This window comes from Haplochromis burtoni, unplaced genomic scaffold (genome assembly GCF_018398535.1).
Source record: "Haplochromis burtoni strain Fernald_Lab_line unplaced genomic scaffold, NCSU_Asbu1 Contig_328, whole genome shotgun sequence".
Lineage (NCBI taxonomy): Eukaryota > Metazoa > Chordata > Actinopteri > Cichliformes > Cichlidae > Haplochromis > Haplochromis burtoni.
The window spans coordinates 68,575-94,875 of NW_024582689.1; the positions used below are offsets into that span (position 1 = coordinate 68,575).

Genomic DNA, 26,301 nt, shown 5'->3' on the forward strand with positions numbered 1-26,301 from the left:
ACAGAGTTGTCTGCTTTAGGCGTATGAATTCTTTTGCTTATTAAATCACATAATAAAAAGGAGTTAATGATGATCTTTTAAATGACCTTTGTTAGGTCATGAACCGGCTGCTTACTTTCAAGAATTCAGCCCTGGCATGATTTAATTCAGTCACCACGAGGATAAAAGCAATTTGACAAAGATGACAGGAAGCACTGTGTGCTTGTTCTAAATACGATGTGCCCAACGTGAACCAAGCACAAACAGACCTTCTGCTTTCCTTAACATTCGCAGCGTATAATCAGCAAAGCCGCATATGACAACACTATGAGTTCATGAGACCGTATGATGATGTGATATGTCAACAATGTAAAAGCTAACTCAAATGGTTAACATTCAGAGACTACATGTTCTAGTAGTGCTTTTTTATCACATCAAATATTACGAAACGGTCAGCTAATGTACAGAACAAGCAATATGTTATCAGAAAGTATAATAAAAAATGTGGTTATGATCTGAGAGGAGAGCTAAAAAAGAAAAAAAATAGGGTGAACAACAAAGAAGAGCTGGTTCAAATTAACCTGTGCAGTGAATTTGTGGAATAATATGGAGAAGTTTTTTGAAAATGTGCACAAATATAAATCAGTCTTAAGAAATTATACATGGAAAAAAAAAACACTTCTAAATCAGTATATGGAAGCAGAGTATTAAATCTTAAACTCTGCGTGGATATTTGGGTTGAACACTGTGAGGTGATATGATGGTTATACTGTGCATAAAGATATAAAAATATTTTTAGATTGTTGTATAGGTACATTTATTTATAGATACAGGTATATATTATGCTCTATAACCAAAAACAGACATGATTTAAACAGGAAGTAGGAGTTGGAAAGCATTTGCTTCCTTCTACTTCTTTTCGAACAGGAAATGGTCAGTATTTTATGGGGGATCAGTCTGTGGAGTTTATTTAATATAATGGCTTCTTTATTTCATACCCATTTTTTAATATTTATTAACATCTGTTACTTATATGTTGGAAATAAAGATTTCATTCCTTTTATTCATTCAAATATGAGATGAGAGAGATGATGAGATGAGATGAGATAGCCTTTATTTGTCAGTTGCAGGTCTTTTGCCCACAACCGAGATGACAGACCTTGCCGACCGTACATACAATACACAAACATCACATTGGGGAGACGGGTCAGGCTAGGTAGCGAGGAAAAAAAACATTGAAATGTGTAACACAAAAGGATAATACAGGAATGCACAGATACGACTAACTAACTTCGAGCTACAAAGACAGCACAGCTGAGGCTGATGGTACTGGAATTTATTTCAATAATTTTGGTCACAACTTAAGGACCAGGATAAGCTGAGAGGTGAATCTGATGATGGAGCCAAAGGAAAAGCAGTCTAATCATATATTTGGTTTGTTGATACTCCAACCAACCAACTGTACCATTACTAATATTGAACACCATAATTATGCTAATTTGTAGTACGAAAACTCTTGAACAATTATTAAAGCATGTTTCTAATACTTCTAAGAAGCTACTATGCATTTTGGCAGGATGTGGGTTTAACCACCTCGTTATTTTTTTTCTTGGTATCAAACTGGAAGTAGAGTATAGCACACTACTGTAGGTTAATTCCTCCTCAGCCGCCTGGAGTACTGCTTAAAGTTCATATTCCAGAGATTGGGGGACGAAACCCCAATAATACAGCATGCGAGCCTTCGGCCTGCGTTTCCATGCAGCAGGCTCCCAGCGTCTCCACCATGCCCTAAGTCGTCTATCTTTTCATGAATCACCACTGCTCTCCCAAACACAGACAGGCTTCCAAACAGTGTTGCATCAGATTCTAGCATTGTATTAATCTTCCCTTGCTGGGGCTCAAAGTTTCCAAAGTCTCCAGGGTGGTTAGGGTGATTTACACCATATGGATTGTAGTGGCCACCGGTGGAGTCACATCCCCGGCTCAGGTCTCCATACTGATGGATGTGCACCGCTCTGGGCTCCGGACTGCCGTCTCTGGGGAAGCCACTAAACCGGAGAAGGACCTTGACTTTCTCCTGAGGATGATCCTGCTTGAACAACACATGGCCGTACACTTTGGGCAGGTCCTCCGGGAGAGAGGTGCTGGGTCTCACCTTGCAGACTGCATACAGGGTGCCGTTGTTCTGCAAGACCTCTGGAGCCAATGTGTCGCTGGATGCTAAGACACATTGTTGACAGCCTGCCAGCAAAACCAACAAAGCAGCTTCCAGTATACCCACTGACCTGTAAGATATAAAAAAAAAATGAGGACAAGACCCCTCTGGCATGAAGGACAATTAGTGACTATAGACCAATTAAGGTAATATCTAGATTGTTCACCTTGGTAAAAAAAACAAAACAAAAACGTCCTGCTATTGCATTTCACAATACAGCAGTACGTTTGGAAATATTGTTATTGTTAAGAATCCACACTGGGGAAGCTATAATTATGTAATTATTATCGCTGACATGTTATGTAACTGCTAAAACTCAACTCTACACAGGGTTTAAACGAGCCTCTCTTATATCATAGAACAATTTTACATAATTTTTATTTACAATCTCCATCTGCATCTAGGTATAAGTTGTACTTTAATTTACATTAATGTAAAACTTCAGTGTTTCTAAGTCTGAGGACAAAGTGGCACTCAAAAGCTCTCAGTTAATGTTTTTCTGACGATGTTTTTAGGCGCACACAACATCGCCCGAAAGTGGTTAACTACAGACTAAATGTCGCAGGAATGCAAATAAAGTTAAGTACACAGTGCCAAACAAAGTCCACTTACGCGTATCGATGCATGGTCACCTGTAAAAGGCGCAGAAAAGGCTGTAAATTAAACGTAATTGTTTTCACAAGCCGAGCGCTCCAGTCTGCAGGGTGAGGATGCAAAGCGTTTTCAAACAATGTTGTGTAAACTCTTGTGAACAAATGGGCGTTGCTGTTTGGCGAGGGTGGAGCAAGGGACTTGACAAGTCTTTTGATGATTTGATGAGTAGATCTCGAAATATTCGACCCCGTTACATTACCGTTCAGTTTGTGGGTAACAACAGAAAATGAAATATTTTATTGTTCTCACGTGGTATCACACGGAGTCATTTTAACAAACCGAGGACGTTTTGCCTGATAAGAGCATAATCACGTCTGTGTAAACTCGATTCATAGAAACCTTAACGCTCAATGTACCACGTTCTCCAAGTTTGTCCGTGATTTGGGAGAGGACGCAAACTGACAGGGTCAGCCTGATGTTGCTTGTGTCGCACTTGTGCCCATTATTATTATTATTATTATTATTATTATTAAAAAGAAAAGGGAAGCACGGAGCCTATGAAAACTAAGTACATCTATTACTGCTCCCACAGGAATTAAGAGCAGCCAGATGTTCCTAATCAAATACACTTGATAGTCAATCGCCAGAAAGTTTGAGCACCTCCATAAAAGCCAGTTTGTTGGTCTGGAGCATTCAGGTGCCGCAGTCTTCCCAGGAGTGGATATCCCAGCAAATGTATACATAAGTTCATAAATGTATTAAGAATAAATAGCTAAATAAAACAAGAGCAGTTAGCATGTTAAATGTTTACATTCATGGCAATACAAATAGAAAAAGCCTGAACAAGTATGGCTTGTTTGGAAGGGTGTCAAGGACAAAGTGTCTTCTTTCCAGGAAAACCATGACAGCACAACTTAGGTTTACAAGGCTGAACAAATCACAACTCCTGTAGAACAATGTCCTTTGGACAGATTGGAGCAGAGTGGAGATGTTAGGCAATAATGCAAAGTGCCACATTTGGTGAAAACCAAACATAGCATATCAGCACAAACACTTCAGGGGTGATGAGGGGTGATGATTTGCAGTAGTTTGCAGCCACAGGGCCTGGGCACCTTGCAGTCAGTTGACCATGAAGTCCTCTGTATACCAAAGTATTCAGTAGTCAAATGTGAGCCCATCTTAGCCAAAAAACTGATCATGCAACAGGACAATGAATCCAAGGAGACCTGCAAATCTACAGCAGAATGTCTGACAAAGTAAAGAATCGTAGTGTTGCAATGGCCGGTGTGGTGGGACGTTACGAGAGCTGTGCATGAACCAATGAATGCAAACCTCAATGAAATGAAGCACTCTGCAGAGTCGGCCATAATTCCTCCACAGTGATATATGACACTAGGACTTTATAGATCTTTGCTTAGGCTGCTGCCCCCGCGACCCGGCCCCGGATAAAGCGGATGAAGATGGATGGATGGATGGGACTTTATAGAACCCATGGGAAAACCTTTCATATGACTTTAAAGTAGAATAAAAAATATTTTTGATCTATGCTCAATCATCCAGGTAAGTAAATCTGTACTGTTTATAAGGTTTCGGTGGATGAGTGACAAAATGTTTCTCCCACTGAAAACGTTACATCCATATGAACACTAAAAATATATATATATAATTTTGTTAACTGTAATAGATTAGGCCTAGAATTTTCCCCCAGTGACACACTACAAGCCCCTACCACCACTTCTAAAACATATTTTTTCGTAATAATAAATAGATGTGCCTGATTTCCTGTGTGGTACGATTATCAAATTCATTGTTTAAGGACCAGTAGCTCAAACAAATTGGCAAAAAACGTGTTTTTATTTGCTTGTTTTTAATGTGCCAAATTTCTTTGAAATCCAATAGAAAATAAAAAGTATTATATGGTTATATGACATATATAGAGCATTGATAATAAGTGAAAATCCATTTGAAAGCGATTGCCGTGGAAACACCAGTGACGACTCCACAACAGTAGGTGGCGCTTGCTGAAATTGTGTTACACAAATACGAAAAGAAGAAAACACTTCGGTCGGAGAACTTGCAGCACAGGAATCAGGAAATATAACCTGCCGGGTAGACCTGTGCCCGCGTTAATTGTTTCACAGAAAGCCACATTTTACCTTTAAGATGTCAAAAAGACATCGTTTGGATTTGGGTGATGACTACTCCTCCAGCAAGAAGAGGTCCGACGGGTGAGTGAAGTCCCACAGTTATCGCTCTCAAACTAGTCGGGTACAAGCTAACTGCTAGCTGCCGCTCTCGGTCACCATGGATGGAAGATGGGAGCTGAGAAAATATAACCCTAAGCTGCTCATGCTGCAGCTCTGCTTCATTCGCTGTTTCTTGATAGCACCTGAATGATCGTGCAGCGCGAACAGAAACGTGCTAAGTGCTTGTATTAAAAAAATACCGTAGACGTTGGGCTAACAAACGAAGCATCAACGTTACCTTCATCGTAGCGGGGGCACGTGTGTTTGGCTAACGTTAACATAGCTCCTTATCTAACCCGTGTTGGTTCAGCCGTGGCTTCGATTTAAAAGACTGTGATTTGGTTCTTAAAATAGCCATCTAATGTTGTACTATACTAGCTGCGAATTAAAATTGTCCTTGGCGCCGATTAAGCTAGCAGAAACTTTAGCGTCTCTTAGCACTCACATGTTTTACGTTGTGCTCGTGTGTGTGTTTATCTCAGTGAAAACCTCCACAACAGACTTACAGATGCGAAAGAAATCGTGGCAATTCTTTTTAAATTTGCAGGATTTCATTGAGATTGACTGTTCAAACTACCAGTAAAAGTAGGCTAAATATTGACAGTTTGCAAATAAGTATATTGTGACCCATTAATTGTAAACAATTTGTATAAAAATAAATAAACATATAAACTTTTAAGCCCTCAAAGTATTTGATGTGATGTTAGAAACATTTGCTGTAACTGTGTGTGCTTGTTAAACTGACAGTGTGCACCCACTGCAGATATGTCAGTATCTGTCTAAATGCAAAAGTAAACGTCAGGTAGTTTAGAAGTGGCACTGCTATAAGATCATAATTTAAACAGACTAGTGTCAGGTTCGTTTTATAACTTTAAAATATCACAACACAAAATCATAAGTATGAGGACAGCGGTGTAGAATGCAAAGGAGTGACAGTTGGGTTCAAGGTGGGCGTGGGATTACACCAGGGATCGGTTCTGAGCTCCTGCAATGGTGATGGACAGACTGACAGATGAGTTCAGGCAGGATCCTCTGTGGACTATGATAACAGAGGATGGATCTGCAGAGAGCGGGTGGAGGAGAGTCTGGATAGAAAAAGAATGAAAGTCAGTAGAACTAAGACAGAATACATGTGTGCGTGAATGAGAGGGAGACAAGTGGAAAGGTGGAGTTACAAGTAGTAGAGATGGTAAAGATGGATGAGTTTAAATAGCTATGAACTGAGGAAAAGAAATGTGAAGAAGAGAGTGCAGGTAGAGTGGTGTGGGTGGAGACCAGTGTCAGGGGTGGTGTGAGACAGAAGGATGGAAGCAAGAGTGAAAGGGGACATTTATGAGACAGTTGTGTAACCTGCTATGACTCTGATTTGGACATGGTGGCACTGACAGAAAGGTTGGTGGCTGAGCTGGTGATGTCAGGTTTTTATTAAGAGTGACCAGAATAGGCAGTGCATTAGAGGGACAGCTCAGGTTAAGCAGTTTGGAGACGAAATTATAGAGGCAGAAAGAGGAGGGATAGTAGATATATTGCACAAACGATGTTGAGTATGATGTTTCCAAGCATGAGGGAATGAGGAGGACCCCAGACGAGGTTCATGGATGTAGTGAAGGAGGACTTCATTACATCCATGGGTAGTGTAGTGGGTGCGATAGAGGAGGATGCAAGGGATAGGGTGAGATGGAGGCTCACTATGGCAAATAAATTTGCAATAGGCTGTCATTTAGTGCCTATCAATTAAAGTGGTGAAAAGGTCGGTCCCAACTTTACTCTCATTGCCCTGAGATTGCAAACTGTAGCCTGATTATTTCTTTTACAATTAGAATGTTGACAATGATGTGCTGTTCTAATGTTGACAGGAGAGACCGGGACCGTGACAGAGACCGCGAGGACCGTTCGAGGGATAGGGACCGAGACAGAGACCGTGATCGGGACAGAGACCGGGACAGGGAACCAAAGCCATCTAGTGCCCCATCTAACAGCACACCCGCTGCTTCAGCCTTACCACCGCTCAAGCAAATGGTCCTACAACAGCAGATCAACCCATTCACCAACCTGCCCCATACTCCCCGCTACTATGAGATCCTGAAGAAGAGGCTACAGCTTCCAGTGTGGGAGTACAAGGAAAGCTTCACTGACATCATCACACGTCACCAAAGCTTTGTGCTTGTTGGAGAGACTGGCTCCGGCAAGACAACACAGGTATGAAGTCAAGTGCATTGGTGCGTCTCTTATGTGTCAGTAATCTTGTGCTACCCTTGCTGAAAAAAGCCAACAGTGTGATGGCACAGTGTAAATGCATATCATTTTTTTAAAAATTGATATTCTCTTGATTTGGTTTTATTAGATTCTCTGCAACCTTTGATTAAATCTGCAGATCCCACAGTGGTGTGTGGATATGGTTAGAGGCTTGCCTGGTCCTAAGCGAGCAGTAGCCTGTACTCAGCCCAGAAGAGTAGCAGCCATGAGTGTGGCTCAGAGGGTGGCGGACGAAATGGACGTCATGCTTGGACAGGAAGTTGGCTACTCCATCCGATTTGAGGATTGTAGCTCTGCCAAGACTATATTAAAGTAAGTGGTGCTGTGAGTGAATGAGATGGTTTGATTCAGAGAATCTGCTTTTCACTGGCACAGAGCAGCCCAGCCTAACAAAGCATTGTTGTTTCTTCAGGTACATGACAGACGGTATGTTGTTAAGAGAGGCCATGAATGACCCACTGCTGGAACGATATGGTGTGATCATTCTGGATGAGGCTCATGAGAGAACTCTGGCCACAGACATCCTGATGGGAGTACTGAAAGAAGTGGTTCGTCAGAGATCAGATCTGAAGGTATTTTTCTTTTTCTTCACCCAAGTGGGATGTAATTTTAATGTATCTATGTCTTTACAAACAGGTGCTTCCTAGATTAAAAAAAAAAACCAAACAAAAAAAAAACTAATCTAGCTGATTTAAAAACAAGATTTAATTTCTACTCAGAATATTTAAAACATTTTGTAAGGAAAACAAAAGCAGGTGTGCCAGGTGAATTATGCTTCTTTCTAGTTGCCTCAGAAGTTGGATGTTGGATTTAGGAGTGACACCACTCACAAGTTGAGTATGTTCCGGTAGTAAAGTTAGAAACGCAACGAGCAGCAGGATTTGTTTAGCCATTCATGCATCAGTAGGAAATGGACAGTTCAGTAGGAAATATCACTAATGGAGCATGTCAGTGGTCATTAGCCATGTTAAATTAAGCAGTGTCTACTGGAGGTGGCCTTTGATGCTTGCCATGGTTGTAATTTGTTACCACTTTAGTTATCCCCAGAAAATTTAATTTTGCACACAAAGCTGGATTGGATGTGGCCACTAAAGACGCTGGTTAGAATTCCAACCAGGGACAAAGACCAGAAGAGACAGGAAGTCAGAAATTGGGACGGTGTGGAGAATCTGGTCAATTTAAAAAAACAAAACAAAAAAGAAACCTGGGGTAGGCTAAAACCTCCACTTTTAGAGGTTTCAGGTGTGATTTGAAGTTGTGTGAATGACAGAAGAAAATGCAGATGGGGTATTTAATGTATAGAGAAGGATGATTGCATACATAGGAATTGTCATAAAAGCTCCATCTTTTGTTACCATGTAATAACATTAAGAGCACTATACAGCTAATATCATACAGAGATGATACCATTGCAGATATTTGTAAGATTTAAGTATTTTATATACCCACATATAAACTTTGTGTGCAGGTGATTGTCATGAGTGCCACACTAGATGCTGGGAAGTTCCAGGTGTACTTTGACAGCTGTCCTCTTCTAACTATTCCTGGACGTACACATCCTGTTGAGATCTTTTACACTCCGGAGCCAGAGCGGGACTACCTTGAGGCGGCAATCCGTACTGTCATCCAGATTCATATGTGTGAGGAAGATGAAGGTGATTGTCTTCTCTTCCTCACCGGTCAAGAGGTAAAGCTCATAATTCTCAGGTTACAGTTCCAGTAGACTTTAATTTGAAGCAGCACACCCTCCACTGATTCAAAATGCAAGGTTATAATACTTTTTTTTTTTTTTCTTTCAGGAAATCGATGAGGCATGCAAACGGATCAAGCGTGAGGTAGATGACCTGGGTCCTGAGGTCGGAGACATCAAAATCATTCCACTGTATTCCACGTTGCCTCCACAGCAGCAACAAAGAATCTTTGAGCCTCCTCCTCCAAGGAAGCCAAATGGTGCAATAGGAAGAAAGGTACAAGTTTGAAATAAAGTCAAGGAGATTAAGGTTTTAAAATGCATTTCCTGTAAATTTGCTGAAGGTATTACATTCGCAGATGGTTTTTAAGGCTAGTGGAGAATAATGATGACCAATAACATTCATTTTGTACATCAGTTTTAAAGTTATTTTGCTGTTTCACGTCATTTACATAGTTGTCTTTATTATCTCAATAGCCTGCATTGTAAGATGTAGGATTTTTTTTGACTGACACTAGGGGGCACTAAAGTATTCCTGAAGTCTGATTCTGGGACGCAAATGTTACCCTGTGTGTATTACAAATGGAAAGAAAAGAAACTGATTTCTAATAATACACAGTAGATCAGACCAAGGATAATATATAACAGAATTCTTATGTCTTTAAGAAAAATACACATTCAGACCATTTGTGGCAAAGAAAAAGTGCCAATACTGTGCTGTGGCCTAAATATAATGGATGAGTTTTGCTTTTGTGTGCAGAAACCCCTTTTAAACAAACAAACAGATTCTCACCTATCAGGTTTCAAATATTTTACATCACATTGCTTCTTCCCTCAGGTTGTGGTGTCGACAAACATCGCTGAGACTTCTCTAACAATTGATGGCGTGGTGTTTGTCATTGACCCTGGATTTGCCAAACAAAAGGTAGACCAAAAGTGACTCACCTGATTGCTCAGCTTTATGATTAGTTTGGTCTCAAGTGATGTGAAAGTGACTGAAATGTAGATGTTTATGATTTTGTTTTTTGTTTTTTTTCATCTCATTGTAGTAATCTATCATGAGAGCTGTTGTACCTAAACATGCTTTGCCACGTGTGTCTAGGTGTACAATCCTCGAATCAGAGTGGAGTCTCTGCTCGTTACAGCCATCAGTAAAGCTTCTGCCCAGCAGAGGGCAGGACGAGCTGGAAGAACACGTCCAGGGAAATGCTTCCGTCTCTACACAGAGAAGGCCTACAAAACAGAGATGCAGGCAAGTGATTTTGTTGTTGTTGAGGTTTGGATAAAGGCATCGTAAACTGTGAAGGACCTTGTATGTCCTTCACAGGGGACACACAGATTTTCAAATGCACCTGAAATTTTGGTTTGGAGGCTTTTGCAAAGAAGCGGCAGTGTGAGTCACAGAAGCCCAAAATGACATCAGCTCATCAAATGAAAGGAAACTTTATACCGAATACTGAGTTATGCTGGACTAACCTGATTCCTGAAACATTGAAATAAAGTTATATTGTAGTAAACTTTCCTAAATTAGAGGCATGCCATCAGACTGCTGCCTTCATATGGATGCAGCAGTGTCAAGAAGTAAGAGTTTACACAGTGTAAATACTGCAGACGTCACTTCACATTCATGATCATTTGTAGATCACGCCGATTGCTTGAATGGTGATCACTCAAGCACAAAGATTTAAACTCTTTGCTGCCTTCGAAGTGAACAATCTGCCATATAAATTCAGCGTTATGTCTTCTCCACAGTTTGCCCTTGTACATAGGTCGCTCATATTGTGTGACAAAGCTCGCTCCTTCTTCAGGATAACAACATTCATTATATTTGACTTTATTATCGTCCCTTTTTAGGATAACACATACCCTGAGATTCTTCGCTCAAACTTGGGATCTGTAGTGCTTCAGCTTAAAAAGCTGGGTATTGATGACCTTGTCCACTTTGACTTCATGGATCCACCTGGTAAGTCAGCCTGCAGTCTTATTGTGAACTGTAAGTAGTCCTTTTATGCTAGTTAGCCATGGCTAGCTGACCTCACAGTCTCTCCTCCATGCAGCTCCTGAGACGTTGATGAGGGCCCTTGAGCTGCTTAACTACCTGGCAGCTCTCAACGATGACGGTGACCTGACGGAGCTGGGCTCCATGATGGCAGAATTTCCTCTGGACCCCCAACTGGCAAAGATGGTCATTGCGAGCTGCGAGTTTAACTGCTCCAACGAGATCCTTTCCATTACTGCCATGCTGTCAGGTAATGCCCAGGACTGGGCTGACATCTTACTTGCCTGTTGTAGGCCAAGTCCCTTTGGGTTAACACTTCTGATTACAGGTAGTGTTAAAAATAATCCCAATGTACGTCCAGTTTGTGCACATTTTCTACTCCTCTAAACCAGCCATTCCCAAAGTCAAGAGTGCTGCGACCCATTTAAAACACAGAATATCCCACGGGGCCCACCAAGTCTTATCTATCTCTTGCATAATAAATTTACTGAATAATGATGAGATGTATAGAAAGCTTATTAAAGAGGTGCTATTATCCTTTATTCTGTCTCATGTATAAAAGGTACTGTCAAACTGAGGGATGCTCATATTGAATAGGCTAAAGTTTTAAAAGCAAAGATCCACATTTGTGTGAACAAACCTTGTGAGACACAATCTTGAACTTCAGACTGCTCTAAATGATTTCCTCTTGATTTCTGAGGTTTTTCCCCTACTCCTGGCTTTGTTTGATTTCAATGAGAGCAGATAACGTTAATATGATTATCTAAGCCACGTAGCTCTGGCTGTGAGGACATCAGCCCCCATCAGAATTGAGGGGTAACGAATGAATAATAAACTGACTCATGCAAAGCTGCTCTTGTAGAGACAAAAAAAAGAGATCTGGGGGTCACTTATGCCCCTTTTAAGATTTAACAACTAAGCGCTGACTTAATGTTTACGAAGTACTCAGAAAACAAGTGCAGATCGTTTGTAGTGCCTTGTCCAGGATTATGACAACTGAACAGGCTGATATTTCAGATGCTTGTCAATACATATATGACACATTTCATGCCAGTATTAGTCACAACTGATGTTATTTATATTGAATCATATATTCATCAGGGTGGTTTGTTGGAGAGTTTATTTTTGATTTTAGTACAAATAAGGAAATAATGAATCTGTTGGAAAAAGACAAAATACTCATATTTCTGTTTTGTTTTTTTGCCACAGGCATGTAGGTCAATACGACTTCATATATTAAGTCTTAACTTTAAATCTCAGGTTTTTGTTTGGTTTTTTTTTTTCTTGCATTTTTGTTAATAGAAAGCAAGTTTTTCACGAGTGCTTCATCATTAAAGAAAGTGGATAGGGCAGGCACCACTTGGACGTTTTTCATATTTATTGAATTTTCTTTTTTGAAGTAACACTTTAAAAATTAATGTTGCACTGTAGAGTAACATGTAGCTCAGATGTGTTTCAGTCTTCCACTTTCTAAAAGGCCTAACACTCATGTAGCTAAAGTAAGATCTGTGAGTTTTGGAAAGGTTCAACTTTGTTGGTGTCCCTAACACTCTGCAGCTGTGTGAAAACTCTTGTTTTACAGATGTGGTTAAATGACCCCTCTCTACGAGCTAGTAACCATTACAGTTGGGAATGACCATGAGAACAGACTGCAGCTCCCTCTTATAGAGCTTGTGGTCCTGCCCTGTCCCAAGCAGTGTCGAGTGCCCTAGCATCATAGGCTTTGCTGCATTTTTCTGTGAATGTTTGACTCATCCCTATGGGCGGCTTTGTTGGGGCCCATACCAACCTTGTTTAGTCCCACAGTGTTTTGTCCGTCCTACGGAGGCTAAGAAGGCAGCAGACGAGTCCAAGATGAGGTTTGCTCACATTGATGGAGACCACTTGACGCTGCTCAACGTCTATCACGCCTTCAAACAAAGTGAGCATCAGTCCACGTTTTATTTGGATTTCTGCATGATGAAGTTAAACCTGCATTAATTTTTTTTTTGTTGTTTTTTTTTTTACACACACTTTATGGTCAGCAGAATAAGATGAAAGTGCAACATATGAGCTTTTAAAGCTAAAGAAAACGTGCTGAAGAAAGATGTGTTTATAATGGAGCAGTAGAGTGGTTGAATGTTATATGATATGTGAGCATTCGTACAGAAAAGTACAGTAGATGAATACAATGAGAATTGTTAAAACAGTCACAGGTGGCTTCTGGATAACCAGCCTGAGCAGAGATTTCAAAGACAGCACTGACTCTGCTGACCAGATTTCCTCAGGCAGTTTATTCCAATGCTTCAGGGATCTGACTGTGAATGTTCCTGGAAACAGATGAACCTCTCTGTTACATACAGGCTAGTATGCAACAGAGAGGTTTGAGGTGTTGTGTGACAAGACTCAAATGTATAACCTATTGAGAGCTACTGAGGTGACAGGAATATGCGTTTTTGTGTCCTCATGCATCATTTTGGTTTAAAATGACTAATTCAGTACATGATTTGTAGACATTTATGCTTGAAAACATGTTTCATCTGACATATTTTAAAGATAAAGAGTCATGATCTATTTTTTATTAACAACTCATTTGGGGATTAGTTCAATTTTGATGATCTAGTTAGCACCTTAGACTTGAATGTCTCTCATGCCTTTTTCCAGACCATGAGTCTAACCAGTGGTGCTATGACAACTTTGTCAACTACCGCTCGCTGATGTCTGCCGACAATGTGCGGCAGCAGCTGTCCAGGATCATGGACCGCTTCAACTTGCCTCGTCGGAGCACGGAGTTCACAAGCAGAGATTACTACATCAACATCCGACGGGCGCTCTGCACCGGCTTCTTCATGCAGGTGAGCAGACATAATAGATTTGGAGGAGGAAGAAGAAGGAGCTTTGGGATGCTTTGAGGATGGTCTGTTGTTCAGTTTGGAATCAAACGCACATGAGTTTTGTTAAAACCTTTGCAGCCATAAACCAAGACACAGTACAGCGAAAAACGTGTATATTAGGAAAGCTGCTTTTGATTTTGAATGGATCTAAATTATTTTGTTACCCCAATTTTCTAATGATTGATTTATCTTTTCAGCCCAGGTAAAACGGATAATGTGGTCAGTGTTCCTCTCTGGCAGTAAACTGAAGTCTGCTATCAGCCTGTTAGTGGGCTTAGTGTTGAAAAGGATTAACTGAAAAGGATTTTATTGTTATCCTTTTTAAATTATTCTTTTGGACCTCCCTGCAGGTGGCTCATTTGGAGCGCACAGGCCATTACCTCACAGTGAAAGACAACCAAGTGGTCCAGCTGCACCCATCTACAGTCCTGGACCACAAACCAGAGTGGGTGCTCTACAACGAGTTTGTCCTCACCACCAAGAACTACATCCGCACATGCACAGACATCAAGCCAGAGTGGTACGTGTACAGACAATAAGATCTCACTAAAAGCTGTTATTTTAACATGTGTTGCGTTAGCTGAATGACGGGGTCATCCATGTTCTCCTGTCTCTGTTACAGGCTGGTGAAGATTGCACCTCAGTACTACGAAATGAGTAACTTCCCACAATGTGAAGCTAAGCGACAGCTGGAGCGAATCATTGCCAAACTAGAGAGCAAAGAGTATTCCCAGTACTGAACAACAGCCAACAAGTGTCCTGGAAAAACAACTGCTTACTTTAGTTTTAGATCTTTCTCTCATTGTATCTTAATGTTTCAAATTTGACTTTTTGATTATTTTTTAAAAATATTTTCTTTGCCCCCCCCCATCAATGTTAATTCTGTAACTACGTGTACCGTCAGATAAAATGTCAACAACAGTGGTTAGACCCGGTCGTAATTACTGAAACGGAATAACAAATGTGTTATTTAGATGTGGTTGAATTTTGTTTAGGAAACTGCTGAGTCATAAACATTTGTGCTTGCTTTGTTTCTTTAAAACAATGAGCTTTGACTTCATTTCTCTGTATAAATTAATTAGTAAAGTCAGTTATCCGAAAGACAGTTTGATCCGTGGTTTTTGTGCTTTTGTCTAGATGCTTTTGGTTGACTAAATATGGAAATGAATCTTGGGTAAAGTGAATCAGTACTTGAACACCTGCTGTTTAAAAAAGAATGATCTACTTCAGTGCAGCGTTATGTTTATGCATAACATGACTTTAGAAATTCTGGGAAAATCCAATAAACGGTTTTCTGGACTTCGACTCGGCCACAATATATTTCTTAGGAACAAAAGGAAAGTAAAATGTAACAGATTTAATGAAACTCAGTTTATTGGAAATATAACATTAACAATAATTTCTCACCTGGAAATGGTTCTCAAAGTAGACATTAGTAGGACTAAAACAGAAAAATGTAAAAGTTGTGCGCATTTTAATGAAACTGCTGCTTTATGCAATCATAGTAGTCGTGGTGGTAGTGTAATTAATTGATTTGGTTATTTGAAATCCTTTAAAGTTATGCAGTTTCTAGAGTAAACTGCACTTGAGTTCACAGAATAGACTGCACTTTGGCTGTAGAATATCTGACGGGCCGAACGAGTTCATGTCAGAGATTCTTTACTACTGCTTCTGTTCAATGTCTTCTATGGTTTCTGGCAGGCACCTGTTGCGGGTCTCTGAAAGGGTCCTTGCTACTATTCCCCCGAGTACAGCCACAAAGCAAAAGATGACCTGTGGCAGCTCTGTCCAGACCTCATCCAGTAAGAGGATCATAGGAGCCACAGCTACGCCAAACCGAGCCATGAACGAGTTGTAACCCATACCATTCTGCCTGAAAACATAAACATATTAGTCTTAATCAGAGGATCTTGCAGAAAAAGCGATGTCCTGAAGAGTTTATTCAAAAGCAAAAGATTGGAATTAGGCGTGTAGAGTTACCTTACTACAGTCGGGTACAGCTCAGAGCTGTATAGCACTAGAGTGGCAAAGGATGCTGAAGAAAACCCTTTTCCAATGATGGCTACCACAGTCGTGGCGACCGACATTTCTACAAAGAGCATCAGAATCACGATTACCGCCAAATTTGAACACAAACGAAGATGGTGTGTTAGTGTAACGGTGCAAACGGTACAAAAAGGAAAAAAAAGATTTAAAATACTGTGCAACAATATTGAGTGATCCCTCATTTCTTTTTGATTTTCCATTTTCTTTTGATTTATCACATTGTAGTTTATTTCAAAGCTGTAAAACATACAACATTACCACCATTCCCTAAGTTGGTAGTGACAGCAGTCTCTTCTTGAAAAATATTTTTTTAAAACAACCCAAATCTTAGATCAAGCCTGTGATCAATAAGTGCCTACCTTTTGGTATCACAATATTGATTCCAAGACAAATGGCAGCCATCAGCAAAGTTCCCACTATAGTGTGTCGCCTGCCTATCTTTTCCAGTAAGTAGAGGACTGCCAGCTTGGCAGGAAGTTCAATTAATGCATAGGTAAACTGAGTGAGATAGATGTTGAGCCCGAAACCTGTGATCTTGAAGCTGATGCCGTAAAATGTAGTTGCAACGCAAAACCTAGGGACGGAGAAGGAAGCGTCTCGTTTGTGAACAATCTGTTGGTTTACAATTTATACACAAGATTCAATACACTGTAAAGCCCTGGGAATGCAGACCATAATATACCAGTACGCAGGGCCAGTTTCCTCATCTCAGGTGTCCGAATCAAGTCGAGGTAAGAGTAGGTTCGATCTCGTTTCTCCGTCGTAACAATGGTGGATAGTGTCTGAAAGAATTCAAAGCCATTTGAGGGCAAGCTTCCATTTGCAACAATGCTGTGAAGATCAGAACAAAACCTACGATTACATTTAAATAAGAATACACTGTATTCTTTAGTGCCTTTGTTCACCTTCTTTGTGTGTAATTAGTGCCTATAATAACACCATAATGGACTCTACTTGGCTCCCTTGACTTAACCATCTGGAGCTTACAAACCTCTATTTCCAGTGTGTGGATCGACTCTTCTGTCCGATTCATGTTGGCACAGTTTTTCAGATACATCTGAGCTTGCTCCAGCTTTCCATTGGCAATCAGCCACCTAGCTGACTCTGGCATCCACCTAATGTTAGGGGGGAATTATTATTATTATCATTTTTAACCCATATGTAGGCCTATTGCAATGCAGCATTTAAAATAAAAACAAATCTCAAATATCTGTTCAGATTGAGAGACATAGTGAAGACTTGATAGAAGATTTTGAGCTAATAGTTGACCAATGAAGCTGGTTTTAATAAAACAGATTGCAGAAGCCATGACAACAGACAATGGTTCAAACATGGATGATAATAAGAAGAAACCATACATTCAGAATCTAAATGTCACAGACTATAAAGAATTATGGTTCAGCTAAAAGTTATCAGTTCACTGTCCCTGTGGTCATCACACTGCTTCATTTTAAATTTTTGTCAAGTTTTGTCAGTTTTCAGGAGTTCAAAACTTCACTTGTGAGGTTTCAGGGAGCTTGACCTTTGACCACCAAGATCTATTCAGTTTATCCTTGAGTCCCAAGTTTTGTAAAGCATCAGATACGTAGTCTTTGTATTCAGTTAATTATTCTTCCTTCAAGATCAAGTGTCTACACTTACCCAAAATCACTTCCCTCGAAGGCCACAATCCCAGAGTTTTGTTAAAATTTCATAACTAATTTCATAACTAATCTATCAGGACAAGGACAAGCAAGGATATGCATGCCATTTTTTGTTTCATATATGCAGTGGCAAGCAAGTGTTTAGTTACGGAGGAATCATCAAATTATTTCAATGCTTTGTTGTAAAAGGCAGAAATTGGGGTGCTTAAAATTTTACTATTACAACATTAGTATTATGTTATTAAATCGGTGCGCAAAATATTTTTAATCTGTGTTTGTCCTTCAACTCATGCATGACTAGATCGATGCTGGATGTTAACCAGTCACAGACTTCCAGGTGAAAGCGATTAAAGTGTACTGAAATGAGCCTCTGTTTGATAACATGCCTTAGTCATACCTCCAAGTGAAGATGGCCAAGATTAAAGGTAATGTAACACTGATTATCAGCCTCCTCCAATCATTCACAAAATAGGCAATAAGTGAAAACACTGTATTTCCAAACGTCCAGGATAAACTGTCGATCACTCCCACAATCTTCCTGTGTTCAATGTCCACCCACTCCACACCTGAAATAAACAAGCAGTCGATTCATTTCTTAAGTAGCTTAATTAAAGAAAGCTTTTAGTATGATGCTTATCAGCAGCCTTAGAGGGGACACAATTCAAACTTTTACATGAGCTGAAAAAATGTTGTTGCGCGCACACAAGCCAAAAGAGAGTGGGTGCCTCTATCCTCTATAATGCAATATAATACTGTAATTTGGGAACGCGTTTCTGTCTTTTATGCAAAAATTTGCAATACAGTGTGCTCTCTCTGCGTCCCCCCCACAGAGTTGAAGCTGAACAGGCGTCTGCAGCAGCTCATTTTGATCTTTTTTTTTTTTCATTTTTAAATTACATTACTAAGCATACGGCACTACTCGTACTGCAAGTCAAAAGTTCACAGGACTACTGACCAATGTTCCCTATAAACTGCACGCGTGCGCAATTGCGCACTGCTGGCACGGTCTCTGCGCACAGTAAATCTGCGTTGCGCACGGAAAAAAAATCTGACCTGAATTGAAATTAAAATGAATACTTTAACAATTCTGTTTTGCAGTGTTAGTCAGTGAGTGACTGGCTGCTCCCGTATGGGATTAGAACGATGCCACCTTATCCCATAGTCCAGCCAATAATGCGATTTACATTCGTATATACGCAGCTAATCAGCGTCGTTGACAGGCTATAACAAAGCGGCGTGGCTGATGTGGAGTGAAGCCACGTTAATGACAACGTGGACAACCATTGGAGATGTGAGCAGGACAGACGGAACAATTGACGGGAAAAGTGTGGACTTTATACCAGTTTTTAAATCGTGTTGATGGGCCACGTAAAACCAGAATTGTGATAAAAAAATATGCAATGTTTGGTTTTCTTCCTGAATAGTATCGTTGTTTATATTTACTGCGGGAAGAAACGGTAAAAACAGCGTTTTATAAGGAAAACGAAAAAACCCCACCCTTTCCCATTGGTGGAAAAATGTACCATGTCGACCAATCAAAAAATGATATGGCAACAGTTGTTTAGGAAGGGGGGTAATTTTAGGAGTGTTTTGAGATGTGAGAGATTTGCGACGTTTAGCGCAAATCTTGTGTAGTTAGTGTGTAGTGTAGTCAATAGTTTTGTTGTGTGTGTCAGAACAATGAGGCGACTGCTGCATGTTACAGGTGTTACAGGAGTGATACATCTCCTGTTGTCAGGCCTGCAGGTATCAGGCTCCTTTATCTCATAGTGGACAGAAATTATGTTTTGGAGTGGCACAAATAATTTGTGTGGCATCAAATTTGATGCAGAACAGCTGATTGTTCTGTAAATAGCTTGAAATGTTTATTTAAAAAAACGCCTTGGCTGCATTTTTAGGTAAACAGCTGCAAAAAATGTTGTTGTTTGCATAACTCAGTTACTTTTTTGAAGAAGTAACTATATAATTAATTGCCCAACATTGGTCATTATATACTGTATTTTGCAGACAGAGAGTTACAGGACTCTCTCCCAGACCACAGACTCAGACTCATAATACAAGTCAGAGCTTTATAAAAAATTTTTTTTAGAAAGTTGTGTTTTCAAAATTGGAGTTCAAGTTATTTTTACTTTCAATAGTTTTAACATACTACACAGATCATGAACAAGATTTCTTTTTAAAAAATTTCATTGTAAGTGGGCTAAAGCAGTTAATTAAAAATAGTCTAACATAAATGCTGTAATTTGATTATTTTAATAAACCATGTAACTTGGATAGATTCTATGCCGGCGTGACCACAGTGCACACGTCTGATGTCACTCACAGTGGTCCAAGGGACCGCTCAGGGAGTTTGTGTGTTCGCTCAGACACATGAAAATTTAGAGGGAACATTGCTACTGACTAAACACTGCCTGCTATCATGACCTGTTACGTGTAATCAATGTGTGCAAAGCTCCTCTGTTCTAGAAAAAAAAAATAGATTTAAGATTTTTTTTGCGATTACATTTAAAGCTTTAGCGTGCTCACAGCAGTCAACATGGCATTGAAATAGTACATATTCATATATTTTCTCCTCTGTGGCTTCTGAAGTGAAGCTGATATAAAAACGGATACAGTGTATGTTTAGATGATGAAATGAAATAATCACTGAGGACTGCTGAAACGATGACGATGCCTGTGATGCAGAAGCCAGTAAGGAACCTCAGGACCATGAACATCACGTAGGAAGTAGAAAAGGCGCTTGCAACAGCAAACACCATCCCAGACACGTATGATATCAGCAGCATGATCCTTCTGCCATACCTATGGAAAAATCAGAAAGTCTCAATCTTTGTTTTGTTTTTTTCAGTAGCTGGAACACTGGAAATCGCTGATACCTGTCGCTCAGGCTGCCAAAGGCCATCGCTCCAAACATGACTCCAACAAAGAAGATGGTAGCAGTTGCTTTGTTTTTCCCTCTTCTATCACACACCAAGTCCCACTTGTACAAAGAAAAAAAAGATGCTATTCTACATTTGGTTGTGGGATTATTTAAGAATTAGGAACAAATACATTTTAATTTATTTCACAATAGAAAAAAAAGTACAAAAGAATCACCTCTGAGGTCAGAGTAGACTTGAAAGTAGTGTTATCGTACACCCATCCGTTCTGGCACGGCACTTTACGCGTATCAGTGATGTGGGAAGTGTTAAATAGCAGATGATATTGAGGCTCCTGGAACATCTGACAGGAGCTTGGAGTCCCATCCTGCTGAACTGGAATAGTAACAAGAAGCCTCTCTGTCTGGGATAAATTCATAAAAATACCCACATCATCCAGAGAGCTGATGTCACAGTGATGAGAGGGAACAGCTGCAATGAAATTGTTGAGCATGAAGTGGCAAGGCAGAGTGAAGCGGCCGATGAAACTGATCACAATGATCATTATCTGAAATCTTCCAAATCCGTTAATATCAGCAAGAACATTCTCAAACTTCATTGTGGCCTCCTGCTGTAAACGAAATGTCTTCCTTTAAGGTTAAAAAGAAAAGGAAAGTCCTCAGTTGCTTGTAGCCTATATCCGAAACTAGCAAATCTTTGTTTGATTTGCTTCTGGACTATCTGTAATAAGTCAGTGTTTTACCTGCCTTAACAAGTTAACTAATGTTTATCTATGTGACTGTAAATAGAAGCTTGCTCTAGTCTACTGCAGGCTCTCCATTGTTGACACAGCGGAATGACTCATCAATAATAAAGAAACTGCGATTCAGTGGAAATTTATGGGCAAACATGGGAAAAAGACAAGTTGCATTTAGTGGTTTTTGACAACTTTTTATTTATTTCCTTTAAATAATATAACAAAATAGCAAAAGTAGCAATGAAAAAAAAAGACTATTGCTGTTACAAAAATGCGAGACAGGGTTCAAAGTCCTGTTACAACAGGACATGAGCAAAAACAATAGGAATAAATGAAAAAAGCTGATGGAAAGCATTTCAAAGACATCAAGCTCTATTACATCATTTTATCTTTTTTTAATAGCATCTCTGTTTCTTATTTTGTAAGGGACCAGCAGCAGTTAGGACTGATCAGTGCGCTAAGACTAAAGTTCTATGAGGTAATACTGTGATCTGTTGAAGGCACGCCAAATAATAGCATATATATATTTTTAAACCAAAATGTCACCTAATAAATTACTAACTACACTGTATGGTATGACCAGCTCTTGCTGGCAACATCTGAAACTTTTAAGTTGATTTGAAGTAAATTCAAACTGTAGCAAAAGGTGGCAAATGTGGGCCACATACAGGAGCTGCTTGGCAATGGAAACCCATGCCACCAAGCTCCCAGTATGCAGTTTTTGTGCTGATGATAATGCCAGTGGAGGTTTGGAGCTCTGCAGCTACTGAGTCAACCACAGAGTGCAGGTGATTTTTATGCCAACTTGGTGACCCTGCTCTGTAACTTTACATGGTCTGCCACTTTATGGCTGTGAGTTGCTGCAGTTTGTAAACGCTTCCACTTTACAATAATGCTGCTTACAGCTGATCGTGGAAAATCTAGGAGGAAAGACAAAGGTCATCTTTTTAAAAACAGGCCACATGGCTAGGTTCTTGATTTTACACACCTGTGGCAACTGGTGAAAACATCTGAATTCAAAGATTAGGAGTTATGGCAAAAGACACACTTTTGTCCATATATTGAGGAATGAGGAAATTTTAAATCTTGTGTGTTTTTATTATTTAGTGCTGTAGGACTGATGTGTTTGTCTTATATGCAGATCTTTAAGGTCAAAGGGCAGTTTGTCAGAGGAATAGAAATGTGGTTATTCCTATTGTATTTTAAACCACAGGATTCATGGCAGCTATCATGTATCAGTTTGCCTCTGTTTACAGCAAGTTACCACACTCGCTCTTGTCTGTGAAGGTTCTCAGTCATCCAGGTCATCGTAGTCAAAGGAGCTTGCAAAGAAAAGCGTCTGGACTTCTTTAAGTTGCTTGAAGACGTTTCACCTCTCATCCGAGAAGCTTCTTCAGTTCTAAGGTCAAATGGTGGAGAGTCCCAGATATAAACCTAGTGGGAGTACCCCCCACAGAGGGACAAAAGGACCCCCTGATGATCCTCTAATCGCCTGACCCAAGGTGTAAAACTGGGTGTGGGTCCCAATCAGCCAGAGTTTCGGGTGAGTTCATTGTGAAACCTGGCCCCACCTTATAAGGGACTCATAACTTATAAGGGACTTATAAGGGACTTATAAGGGACTCTCCACCATTTGACCTTAAAACTGAAGAAGCTTCTTGGATGAGAGGTGAAACATCTTCAAGCAACTTAAAGAAGTCCAGACGCTTTTCTTTGCAAGCTCCTTTGACCACACTCGCTCTTGCACTTATAGATAGAATTTAATTTATAATAACTGTGGATCTCCTCATTTATCGAGCATAAAATCAACACCTCAAACACAAATATGTCATTGTTACGGTCGCTGACCTCTAGTGGCTCTCCCTCTGTAGAGGAGTTGTTTGTCTCCTTTTCTTGTGTTGCAGGTCTGCCTCATGAGCCGCAGCTGAGGTGTGTTCCAGCTCGTCAGCCACGGCATATAGTCTGCCATCCTAGACTGCCACACCCCCTGCCATTTTCCCCATTTTTGCCAGAGCTGTGAGCTGTGGAGTTTTGGGCAGCGGGCCTTAGTGTGTGTGTATGTGTGTGAGAACTTACCCTCTGTGAACTTTGGTTTTTCTTTCTTTTATTGTAAGCAAAGGTGTACCCTTATTGTGTTAATTAGTCTGTCATTGTGGAAGCAGGTAGGGGTTCTCTGCCATTTTTGTTTCAACTGTTTTCTCCTGGTTTGGTTAGACAGGGAGCTCAGCCATTGTATTTTGTTTTGGTTAGTGAGTACTTGGTTTTGATTTCTAGCTAAAGGGGGTGTTTTGTTTATTGTTTTGGCCTTGGAGACCCTGAAGAAAAGAGCTTCCCTGTGCTTGTTTTACTGTAGTAGTTTTAGGCAATAAATCTTGTATACTGACATCTATTTCTCCAGTAGTTCATGTGTTCCCTTTCACTTTGTGTTACCCCTCACTCCAGTCGACACTTTGTTCTTAAGTGGGGCGTAACATAAGTGGGGGCTCGTCCGGGATTATTTGGGTTATGGCGCAGTTTAGCCTGGGTGATTTTATAGCTAAGCCTGCATTGGACCAGCTTGATGCATGTCGGAAGGAGGATTTGTGTGCTGTTGCCGCGCATTATGAAATCCTTGTGGCCAAGTCCATGAAGAAGAGCGAGTTAAAGACTCTTGTTGTCAGTGGGTTGGTTGGGACAGGCGTGTTCCCCTTAGAGGTGGTCTCGGGGGATGCCGCGTCCCTTCTCGAAACCTCTGGTCAGCCTGAGGTTTGTGCTGAGGAGGGGGCGGGGACACCTACGGTGGTCAAACCAGGTGAGGGAAAGCCACCAACCTCTCTTCCACGGTTTGAGCCCTTCTCTGTCGAATCTAGTAATCCCAGTGTTAGTGCACGCGTAAAGGTACGTTTAGTTCGTCTTGAACTTGAGGCCAAAGAAAGGGAACGTAAGGATGAGCTTGAGTTCAAGTTAAAGTGTCGGGAGCTAGAAGCTGAGACATCTATTAGGTTGCGTCAACTGGAGTTGCAAGCTAACAAATTGTCTCCTGAGCCTTCTGCTCCACCTACAGTGAAGGATGAAGACAACAATAGCAATCCTTCAGATAATTCTTCCCCTGCTCCTGCACCTCCGGCATTTGATGTGGGCAAAAACATTGCCCTAGTTCCACCATTCAGGGAGACTGAGGTGGAGGCCTATTTTAATGCGTTTGAGCGCATTGCTATGGCTTTACATTGGCCCAAGGAGGTTTGGTCCCTTTTGCTTCAGTGCAAATTAATTGGTAAGGCACAGGAAGTATGCGCAGCTCTCACTATCGAGGACAGTCTTGTGTATGACAATGTCAAAAGCGCTATACTCAGAGCCTATGAGTTGGTGCCTGAAGCCTACAGGCAGCGTTTCAGAACCCTGAGGAAATCTGCTGCTCAAACATTCCTTGAGTTCGCAAGGGAAAAAGGGATACTATTTGATAGGTGGTGTCAAGCAAGCAAAGTGTCAGAGTTTAACGCATTGCGTGAACTGGTATTGTTGGAGGAATTCAAAAACTGTGTTCCTGATCGTACAGTGCTGTACCTGAATGAACAAAAAGTGGCCACTTTGCAGGAGGCAGCTGTCCTGGCAGAAGAATTTGCTTTGACGCACAAAAGCGTGTTTGTGGGTAAATCCGAATCACACTATCATGAATGACTGGTAAAGGACACAAAGCCTCAACAACCTAGGGGTTCCTTGGGTTCCAAGTCTGATAGACAATGTTTCTACTGTCACAAAGTGGGGCATATAGTTTCTGAGTGTTTGGCTCTTAAACGTAAACAAGTGCCCCAGCAATTAAAACAAGCCAAAGGGGTTGGCCTAGTCAAGTCGCTGAACTCCCCCTCCCATGTGACCATGAGTGAACCTGATAAGTGTTTTAAACCCTTCATTTTCGATGGTTTTGTCTCCTTAACAGGGTTTCCTGGGGATCAAAAGCCCGTGAGAATACTGAGGGACACGGGTGGCTCGCAGTCATTTCTATTGGCCGACGTTTTGCCAGTCAGTGATGAGTCATCTTGTAACGCTAGTACAATAGTGCAAGGTATTGGGATGGCCTACATACCTGCACCATTACATTGTGTTCATGTGCAGTCGAGGTTAGAAGAGTGACTCGTCTGTGCAGTCCAAAGGAACCCTTCGTATGGACTGCTGAGTGCCAACATGCATTTGACTGTGCCAAGTCTCTCCTTTGCAGTGCCCCTGTACTGGCTGCTCCCGACTTCAGCAAGGCCTTCAAGCTGGAAGTGGATGCAAGCGCTACGGGCGCTGGAGCAGTACTGTTGCAGGATGGAGTTGATGGCATCAGTCACCCGGTTTCCTACTTCTCAGCTAAGTTCAAGCCTCATCAACTCAACTATTCCACCATTGAGAAGGAAACCCTGGCCATGTTGCTTGCTCTGCAGCATTTCGACGTGTACGTGGGGTCAACCACCACCCCTGTTATGGTTTATACTGACCATAACCCTCTGGTATTCCTAAAAGCACATGTACAATCAAACCAAAGATTGATGAGATGGGCGTTGCTTGCTCAGGAGTATAACATAGACATCCGACATCAGAGAGGTGTGGACAACGTGGTGGCTGACGCACTGTCCAGGACCCAGTATTAACCCCTTAACCCCAGTGATGGACCGGTGGCAGTTGTTAAAGGTGTCTGTTTACTGTATGTGATATTTTATGTGGGGGGGTGTTACGGTCGCTGACCTCTAGTGGCTCTCCCTCTGTAGAGGAGTTGTTTGTCTCCTTTTCTTGTGTTGCAGGTCTGCCTCATGAGCCGCAGCTGAGGTGTGTTCCAGCTCGTCAGCCACGGCATATAGTCTGCCATCCTAAACTGCCACACCCCCTGCCATTTTCCCCATTTTTGCCAGAGCTGTGAGCTGTGGAGTTTTGGGCAGCGGGCCTTAGTGTGTATGTGTGTGAGAACTTACCCTCTGTGAACTTTGGTTTTTCTTTCTTTTATTGTAAGCAAAGGTGTACCCTTATTGTGTTAATTAGTTTGTCATTGTGGAAGCAGGTAGGGGTTCTCTGCCATTTTTGTTTCAACTGTTTTCTCCTGGTTTGGTTAGACAGGGAGCTCAGCCATTGTATTTTGTTTTGGTTAGTGAGTACTTGGTTTTGATTTCTAGCTAAAGGGGGTGTTTTGTT

General features: G+C 40.9%; 3 protein-coding genes across 3 annotated transcripts; 1 reads left to right on the forward strand and 2 right to left on the reverse strand.

The window, feature by feature from the left end:
* Positions 1–1,298: 1,298 nt before the first annotated feature.
* On the reverse strand, positions 1,299–2,948 carry LOC102311747 (superoxide dismutase 3). The gene is made up of 2 exons (XM_005942048.2): positions 2,807–2,948; positions 1,299–2,264 (listed from the first exon to the last, which is right to left on the reverse strand). Exons 1-2 carry the CDS (start codon positions 2,818–2,820, stop codon positions 1,631–1,633), a joined length of 648 nt encoding a protein of 215 aa, XP_005942110.1. The 5' UTR covers positions 2,821–2,948; the 3' UTR covers positions 1,299–1,630.
* A 1,865-nt stretch (positions 2,949–4,813) lies between these two features.
* On the forward strand, positions 4,814–14,953 carry LOC102311121 (pre-mRNA-splicing factor ATP-dependent RNA helicase DHX15). The gene is made up of 14 exons (XM_005942046.3): positions 4,814–5,016; positions 6,891–7,233; positions 7,409–7,602; positions 7,703–7,862; positions 8,759–8,977; positions 9,090–9,257; positions 9,819–9,905; positions 10,083–10,232; positions 10,835–10,943; positions 11,038–11,229; positions 12,778–12,900; positions 13,623–13,813; positions 14,203–14,372; positions 14,475–14,953. Exons 1-14 carry the CDS (start codon positions 4,952–4,954, stop codon positions 14,590–14,592), a joined length of 2,289 nt encoding a protein of 762 aa, XP_005942108.1. The 5' UTR covers positions 4,814–4,951; the 3' UTR covers positions 14,593–14,953.
* A 271-nt stretch (positions 14,954–15,224) lies between these two features.
* On the reverse strand, positions 15,225–21,246 carry LOC102311430 (solute carrier family 22 member 7). Its single transcript, XM_005942047.2, has 9 exons — positions 20,638–21,246; positions 20,418–20,521; positions 20,189–20,343; positions 17,939–18,107; positions 16,890–17,013; positions 16,571–16,680; positions 16,258–16,472; positions 15,833–15,941; positions 15,225–15,725 (listed from the first exon to the last, which is right to left on the reverse strand). Exons 1-9 carry the CDS (start codon positions 21,016–21,018, stop codon positions 15,515–15,517), a joined length of 1,578 nt encoding a protein of 525 aa, XP_005942109.1. The 5' UTR covers positions 21,019–21,246; the 3' UTR covers positions 15,225–15,514.
* Positions 21,247–26,301: the final 5,055 nt, after the last annotated feature.